This window comes from Harpia harpyja, chromosome 6, assembly GCF_026419915.1.
Source record: "Harpia harpyja isolate bHarHar1 chromosome 6, bHarHar1 primary haplotype, whole genome shotgun sequence".
Taxonomy (NCBI): domain Eukaryota; kingdom Metazoa; phylum Chordata; class Aves; order Accipitriformes; family Accipitridae; genus Harpia; species Harpia harpyja.
This window is the reverse complement of record NC_068945.1, coordinates 40504707-40513374: the sequence shown is the minus strand read 5'-3', so window position 1 is coordinate 40513374 and position 8668 is coordinate 40504707. Positions and strand designations below refer to the sequence as shown.

The window sequence follows — 8668 nt, the reverse complement described above, 5'->3', positions numbered from 1 at the left end:
CTGAATGAATTCTGAAGTCCATGGATTACTTCTAAGCAGTCTGTGACAGGTCTGAAAGACAAGCAAGTTCTTAAATGTTATATAGCAATATACTTGTGTAACACCTCTGAGAGAAAGCACAGACAGAAAACATTGAAATCTACTGCACTGGATGTTTTTTGATGATGGTGTTGTACTGTTTACTCTTAACAAAAGATCATACATCAGAGTGTAAGAATAGGCCCTGACCATGAACATCCTATAGCCATCCTGTACCACGTATTATAAATCTGCTTCCTAATCTGGCACTGCAAGTGTTTAATTTCCAAGGCATTCAGAGGATTCTTTGCTATATTAGACCATTAAAGTGCCTGCTCTTGCTGGCTTAGTAGCCACTTCTTTGTCCTTTGCATTTTAAGAATGACTTTAAAAGTCATTGTTTATGTCACTGTGGGTACATATATTTAACGACTGGAGAGGTGCACATATTTAAGCTGGAGAGGTCTGCTTAGCTTAGCTGATTGTGACATGAAAAGTGCAGCTTTAAGTAGTAAGTTTAACAACCACCCAAAATGCCGATTTTTAAAAGTGAAACTAACCCCAAAGATGAGCACCAACACAAAGTCATCATAATTGCATTCACAGAAAAAAAAGAAAAAATTGTGTTACACCTGAGGTCAGGGTGAGTTTTCTGCTCAAGAATAAGTTTCATCTGATGCAAGTGCGATTTGAAGTGGTGCAATTTGGGTTTTAAATAACTGTATTTTCTAGCGGCTGCAGGCCTTTGGGCTTGATCTGGCTGTTACTGAAGCTAATTTTGTGGTTTGGCCACCAATCCCAGTGGCTTTTAGAAAGAGCCAAAAAAAGGACCCAAACTTTGACAACAGCCTTAAAATACGCCTGTAGCCTACCAACGGTCTCAAAGATGTGACACACATTATGAATCAACCCCATAAATCCATCCCCCCCGAAGGATTTATTCTGACTTGAGCGGATACTCCCAGCGAAGAAGTTCCTCAGAACCCGATCTCCCAACCCAAACCAAGCTGCTCCTCAACCGCCCTGCCGTCAAAACGAACTACTTTTGGGGCAAGCCTTTCCTCCATGTCCCCGCTCCTCCCGGGCAAACTTCCACAAGAACTGAAGAGGTGGGAGGGAGGTGGCTCTTTCAAGCTTTATCCAAACCCCTCCCGTTGCCTCCTGGTTTTAGCGCGGTGGCACCCAGCCGGGGCCGGGGCCGGGGCCGGGGCCGGGGCCAGCGGGCGCGGAGGCCGGCGACAGGCCCCTGCGGCGACCCAGGCCACAGGCCGCCTCACGGCGCCGCCGCCTCGGCCCACCGGCCCCTATGACATCATCGGGAGGGCGCGGGATCGATTCCCCCCCGCCGCTGAAGGGCTCGGGCGCTGCGCTCCTCCGCCGCTGTCGCCGCTCCCGCCCGACGCGCTGAGGGGCGACGCCGGCCCCGCTACGGACGGAACAGGCTTACATTAAAATTCGTCACTGTCGCCGTGCAGCGCGCTGACAGTTCTGCGCCGGCTTTGGGCTGAGTGTTGAGGAGCCGCTTTACTGGCTTGCGAGGGGGGAGGCAGCGGAGCCCGGGGGGAAGGTGCGCTGCCCTAACGAACGGCCCCGCGGCAAATACGCTCTCCGCGAACCACGCTGCTTTTTTTTTAAGGAGCCCTCCCTGGCTCAGGGGTTAGGAAGAAGGACTTCACCGGGTGGGAATCGGGAGGAAAGGAAACGAGCCGCCGCGAGCGGGAGGATCCCAGCAGCGGCAGCTGAAGAAACCGCCCGCCCGGTCCCTCTGCTGACAGGCTGCGACGTGCACCGCGGCGGCCGCTTCCTAGCCCCCATTTTAAGCGAAAGGGGCGGGAGGGGGAGTTCAAAGGCATAAACAAGGAGCGCAGGACCTAATTCCTGCCCCTGCCTTTCCTCAAGCTAGCTTGCCCAGGCTCGCCAATAAATCCAGCCCGGCTATGCATCGCAATGGGAACGCGCTGCCGCGGAGGCTGCCTTCCCCTCACTGAGGAGGCGGCGGCTGCTGCTGCTGCTGCCGCCGCCGAAGCTGCCTTCCCCTCACCGAGGAGGCTGCCGGTGCTGCTGCCGCTGAGGCTGCCTGCCCGCCACTGAGGAGACCGCTGCTGCCGCGGAGGTTGCCTTGCCCTCATTGAGGCGGCAGCAGCTGCCTTGCCGCCGCGGAGGCTGCCTTGCCCTCATTGAGGCGGCCGGCGCTGCTGCGTTACTGGAGAGATTGTGCCGCTGCGACAGGGGAGGACGGGGCTCGGCGCGCAGGGAGGAGGCGCAGTGAGCATGCGCTGCCCGAGCCACTGACTGGATTCTCAGTCGAGGTACCTGGGGGGGGGGGGGAAGGGGGGGGGAAGAAAAAAATAAAGAAAAAAGAAAGGATTGAGAGAAAGAAGAATGAAAGACGGTAGAGGAAAATAAAAAAGGTTCTAAAAGAGACCGCCAGGATACAGCAGCCCTCGGTCGGCGGCAAGGAGCAGCTCTGGCATGTGGGGATTCTCCGGCACCAACAGGTAGGAGGAGAGGGGCTGGGGGAGTCTGGGGGTGCCGAGGGCTGCCGCAGCTGCAGGTGCGTGTGGGGAGGGCTCCCCCCCTCAGGGAGTGGGTCTGGGGGGGGGGGGGTGATTTCTAAAGAAGCGGCATGATGGAAGTGTTCACAGACAATGCCTCTTCCGCTCTCCCGAGCTCCCCGCCGCGGGAGGCTCTCGCATGGCTCCGGCAGATGCGGCTGCCAGGCAGCGGCACTCGGGCTGCCTTGCAGCGCGGCGCACTCCAGCCCTGCATGGCCGTGCGTGGGGGGAAGCGGGTGTCTTCGTGAGTGTGCGTGTGTGTGTGAGCGTGTCAGTGCGAGTGTGTGTGTGTGTGTGTGTGTGTGTGTGTGTGTGTGGCCGCGCGGCGGGGACAGCTCCACAGAGGAGGGGAAGCGGCGGGGCTGGCGGGGGAGGGGGGGGAGCCTGATTTCATGGTTTTAAAACGATGCCATGATCTGATCAGCCTCTGTTTACACAGCAGCAATCAGGCTCTTTTGTGGACGGTAAGAATGGAAGGATTTTGCTGGGATTCAGTGGGAATATCCTTTGTACACCCGAGGTGGCATAGGAAACACTTCGTGTGAATAACGAAGGAGCCTGATCATGCCTGCTGTGGCTCCTGTCCCTGGCTCTGGAGGGAGGGAAAAAAAAAAACCCCAAAAACAACAAAACCCCCCAGCAGCAGCAGACAGTTCTTTAATTTATTTTAATTTTATTGCATGAAATGTGTTCCGGTACAATTCACTGGGAGGATTAGTGGGAATCGTGGAGCCCTAATTAGCTAAAAAAAATCAATTTATTATATGTTTATTTAAGCATAACGAAAGCCAGCCCTCCCAAAAGGATGGGCATTATATCTTGGGTGTGTTGCCTATTTTTGCTCAGTATTTACACTGACCGTTGCTTTTTATGAATTATGTTGAGGCTTTAAAGATTTGCATTAAAGCTGGGGGGGGCGAGACCCTAAAGCATAGTGCCGTTGACTGTCTGGCATACATACCTGTTTATTTGAAAGCCTAAATGATAAAATTATGGTTTATAGGAGGAAGGGAGGGGGATAATGAATACTGTTTCTCTTACAATGTGCATGAACTAACACGGTGTGATTAATGTGCTTTGGTGACTTGGGTTAAAAAACATAAATTCTGCGGGGTTTCTTTGGGTGTGATCCGTATCAACACAGCAGCTGCCTTTAAAACATTGACAAATACTGTAGCCATAAAATAAATGTAGGTAATGTCAAAATATCAGCAGTCTTTGGGGCTTTTTTTAAAAGATGTCAGTGATTAACTCTTGGGCTTGCAAACTGGGAATCTTTTGATTCATAAAATCTCTGAGGCTTTAACTGTAAAATTATGTATGCTACCAAATATAAGGGGCACCGGTCAGTTCTGAAACTGTAACAAGCCAAATCTGTGAAATGCCAATAATCAATCATGCTAAACAGTAAGTATAAAAAAAAAAAAGCCTCATGATTTTTAAAAACAAACAATAGTACTCAAATTTACAACTTCATTTGGTTCTCCATAAATTAACATCTTTGTTAGCACTTTCTGACATCATTTCTTGTTAACTTAAGAACTGATAGCTCGATTTTTTTTCAGATATTTTGATGGCATGACAAATCAGAAAGAAGAGGATGTACTGTATGACTAGACACAAGATCAGTTCTGTTTGTGGATTACATTTTCAGTAAGATGTATGGATCTATTTTTTCCTTGTTCTTATATATAGATCATGAGACTTGACTGAGGCAATATACATATCATCCATCCATCTATGGCGAACTACAGCCATGCAGCTGACAACATTTTACAAAATCTCTCTCCTTTAACAGCCTTTCTGAAACTGACTTCACTGGGTTTCATAATAGGAGTCAGTGTGGTGGGTAACCTTCTGATCTCCATTTTGCTAGTCAAAGATAAGACCTTGCATAGAGCTCCTTACTACTTCCTGTTGGATCTTTGCTGCTCAGATATCCTCAGATCTGCAATTTGTTTCCCATTTGTTTTCACCTCTGTAAAAAATGGCTCTACTTGGACGTATGGGACTCTTACTTGCAAAGTGATTGCCTTTTTGGGGGTTTTGTCCTGCTTTCACACTGCTTTCATGTTATTCTGCATAAGCGTCACCAGATACTTAGCTATTGCCCACCACCGTTTTTATACGAAAAGGCTGACCTTCTGGACTTGTTTGGCCGTTATCTGTATGGTGTGGACCCTCTCTGTAGCCATGGCTTTTCCCCCAGTTTTAGATGTGGGCACCTACTCGTTCATTAGGGAGGAAGACCAATGCACTTTCCAGCATCGTTCCTTCAGGGCTAATGATTCCTTGGGATTTATGCTGCTTCTTGCCCTTATCCTCCTAGCCACACAGCTTGTCTACCTCAAGCTGATATTTTTTGTTCACGATCGCAGGAAAATGAAGCCAGTCCAGTTTGTTGCAGCAGTGAGCCAGAACTGGACTTTTCATGGTCCTGGAGCGAGTGGTCAAGCAGCTGCTAATTGGCTGGCTGGATTTGGAAGGGGTCCCACACCTCCAACCTTGTTGGGAATCAGGCAAAACGCGAACACCACAGGCAGGAGAAGGCTACTGGTTTTAGATGAGTTCAAAATGGAGAAGAGAATCAGCAGAATGTTCTACATCATGACATTCCTCTTTCTGACCTTGTGGGGTCCCTATTTGGTAGCCTGTTACTGGAGAGTTTTTGCAAGAGGGCCTGTAGTACCAGGGGGATTTCTAACGGCCGCTGTCTGGATGAGTTTTGCCCAAGCTGGAATCAATCCTTTTGTCTGCATTTTCTCCAACAGGGAGCTGAGGCGCTGTTTCAGCACAACCCTTCTTTACTGCAGAAAATCCAGGTTACCAAGGGAACCTTACTGTGTTATATGAGGGAGCATCTGTAAATCTTTAGCCTTGTGAAACACTACCATTCTCTGCTAAGCAATTGTGGCCTGTAGCCATGTCTTGACGAGAAAATCAAGAATGGGATGTCAGCAGTTGTAAGGATTTGGGCAACATTCTGCAGTCTTTGCAATAGCTCACCTCTAATCCTATTTTAAACCTAAACATGCTCCTGCTGACCACTGCTGAAGGTTTGTAATTAAGAACAAAGGACTGAACTACTGCCCTGAATTCCTTTATGTGGTTGAAATCTAGATTATGAAAGTAGCAGGTGCTAAGTATCAGTGCTAAATGCTGTGTATATCACTACATAAAATAAGACCATCAAAAAGATTAGCATTGGACATCTTAATAAATTAAGTTGATATGAGGTTAATGTGTTGACAAAACTAATTTTAGACATCTGAAGACCTTTAAAACATTTCATACAATTATTGTTTTGCAAAGACTGAAAACTGGGGACTCAAGTAGTGTAACTGATTAAAGATGTGCCATGCATTATTGGATTATCACACTTACAAATCTGTTTGCCTTGTGAGTAAGTTTTGGGGAGCATTCCAAAGCAGTATTTTTGTTCAGATTTAGACTTTACTTTTTTTTTTCCAAATATATTACTCTTTCTAAATACCATTTTCCTTAACAGTGAAATTACTAACATTTAACTGTATTCTGTGGTTTTTGCTGATTTGGTATAAAGTTTAATAGACTCTTATTTATATTTTTTAAAAAGCTAGATATCAGTCTGTTAGGCAACGTTAATGATAATATCCAGTCATAATTGAACAGTTATAATTATACAGAATAAACACATGTTGCCTTAAAGGGTTATCTAGTATCTTCCATTTTGTTTAGCATTGAAGCAAATAAGCAAGGAAAAGTGAATCAATAACTCTGGTCAGTCATTTGGGAGTGCATGAAAGATCACTTAGTCCTCTTTTTTTCTTTTTACTCCAATGGTTCCCAAAATCAGTATGCACATCACTGGGATGATATGATTTTTTTCTAGGTGTGCCGCCCTTTCTAGTTTGTTCTGAGAAACACAGGCAGTTGATGTATGTTTATATTTTAAGACAGCTGTCATGGGGAGACCGCAGCCTTAGTATGATATCTTGCACAATTTGTGAAGCATTTATTCTACTGAAGGCACAGTCTTGTTTATATTTTCTGCACATTTTGGTGTATTGGTTGTTTTAAATTATTTAAGTTTTAACTTGTGAAAGCATATAATATGATTTCTTAGTATTTTAGAAATACATTAGAGTCTGTGAGTCTTTCCTTCTTTAAGATACAGATGTGTGGATTTCAATATAAAGTTGCATTTGCCAAAATTTACCTGTGTAGCTTGTTAATTTTCTTGGAATAAAATTTTACATTTTTCCAGTTATACAATTAACCTTTTTTATTTTGTCTAGTGAGCTAGCATGAAGTACTGAGAATGTAGCCATTATGAATTATTATCCTTTGCAGTCACTGTATTCCCAAACTGTAAATGCATGAATGATAGGGACCACAGGATTGATAAATGATATTATCTACAGTAGCACTATTGTGTAGTTTATCATAATTACCCATCTATCTGTTCTAATATGTCAGTTATATTTAAAGTTACAACACAGTATTTGACATTAACTTCACAGTTTAATTTTGGAAAATGTGTATATTTGAAGCACAACATCATGAGTTGGTCAATCATAAAGAACACGTATTTTTCTTAATTTTTGGAGAGACAAGACTAGAGGTCTTAATTCAGTATTGGTATATCTTCTCCTTTGTTGTAGTTTTATGACCAGCAAGTTAATATATACATACACAAGCAGCAGTCAATAATGGAAATACTTAAATTTGTATGATAACATTATACAACATATGCAACAATTCAGAGAGTTGTGTCTATATGTGATCAGACAACTTGATCAAAGATTTGGTGAGCAATCTGCTTGACCTCACTTACACTCTTATACTGAGGTTGATTGGTTGAGAGGCATGGCTTTATATACTGTGTTGAAACAGAAAAACTGCTAAAATAATGAGTCCTCATCAGTACAAGAATGTTTCAGAACGTAATTTGAAACGGGACCAATAAACTTCTACCAAAAGGACTTTTTTTATTACACTGAAAAAGGCTTGGAAATTAAGGTAGTTAAGCAATTGTCAAAGATAGCAAGAGTGAATAAAAACTGACTCGTATGTTGAGAAAAATTCTGAAAGTTATCCCACTTAAGTTTATTAAAAGGTTGATTGGCAATAACTTCAGTCTAATTTCTATAAAATAGTAACCTTTACAAGGAACATTGATATTACATATTGTAATAAAGAAGTACATATAAATAAAGTTGTAAATAGTGTTATAGTTGTAGAAGTAGTCGGTTCTGAAGATTAGCCAGAAAATTTTCAACTGTGAAATTTCAAAAGCTGCAGATCTGGGGCCTGACCTAACTCCTAATAAAGTCAGTTGGTGTTTTCCCATTAACTTCATTTGGAGCAGAAGCAGGCCCTAACATTTCTATAGTACTATGCTTCTGAAATACTAAGAAGGCTGTATTTACTATGCAGTGGGAAAAGAAAAAAAAATTAAAATTATTTCCCTGGAAGTTTTGCAAGCAGTTACTGATGTAAATTAAAATAATAAACAGTAAACAAGTCTGAAAGCAAATATTTTGCTAAATGTTTTTCTTTTGATATGAATATAATTCCTTTGGCTAGCTGAAAAATATGCAACTGTTTTACTACCTGACAGAGGAGAGGTACTTTTTTTAAGTGAATTTTTATAATTGTTCCACTAAGAACTCTTGTGACAGAAATATTTCCTTTTATTTTCTCCAGTGTTAAAAGAACAAGGGGATGTTCAGTGAAATTAAAAGGCAACATATGAAGTAACGTTTTATGTAAAGTTATTACTCAGTGGAACCCACTGGCACAGGATGTCAAGTAGTTTATAGAGATGTATATATGAATTAAAGCAGTGCTTGCAGTTTTTGTCATCGGTACCATTTTGATCTTTGTCAGCATACCAAACCTAATGTATCAGAGTATAAATTCAAAGGAGGAAGAAGGTTTATTCCAATTCAGTACACTGTTGTGTCACAGTATGAAAAGCCTTTTGCTCTTCATTTTAGTACGGGAGTTAAGCTGTTGCCAAAGCTAGAATATAGGGCTGGTAGGTTACTCTTTTCTTTTCAGAATAGCAAAGAATATCACAGTATTTTATATCTGCATTGATCTTTAATGCT

The 8668-nt window shown here is 43.5% G+C and overlaps 1 protein-coding gene across 3 annotated transcripts; it reads left to right on the top strand.

Annotated features, from left to right (window-relative positions):
* The first annotated feature begins 1238 nt into the window (after positions 1 to 1238).
* On the top strand, positions 1239 to 8091 carry GPR85 (G protein-coupled receptor 85). Of its 3 annotated transcripts, none has more exons than XM_052790022.1 (2): positions 1239 to 2516; positions 4164 to 8091. In XM_052790022.1, exon 2 carries the CDS (start codon positions 4314 to 4316, stop codon positions 5424 to 5426), a length of 1113 nt encoding a protein of 370 aa, XP_052645982.1. In that variant the 5' UTR covers positions 1239 to 2516; positions 4164 to 4313; the 3' UTR covers positions 5427 to 8091. The 3 variants fall into 3 exon arrangements, with proteins under 3 accessions (XP_052645982.1, XP_052645980.1, XP_052645981.1); XM_052790020.1 differs by having other exon boundaries at positions 4139 to 8091; XM_052790021.1 differs by lacking the exon at positions 1239 to 2516 and adding an exon at positions 2962 to 3037 and having other exon boundaries at positions 4139 to 8091.
* Positions 8092 to 8668: the final 577 nt, after the last annotated feature.

Bases quoted from the DNA above. Each gene is read 5' to 3' on its own strand.
- GPR85 (XM_052790022.1), top strand. From the start codon at position 4,314: ATGGCGAACTACAGCCATGCAGCTGACAACATTTTACAAAATCTCTCT.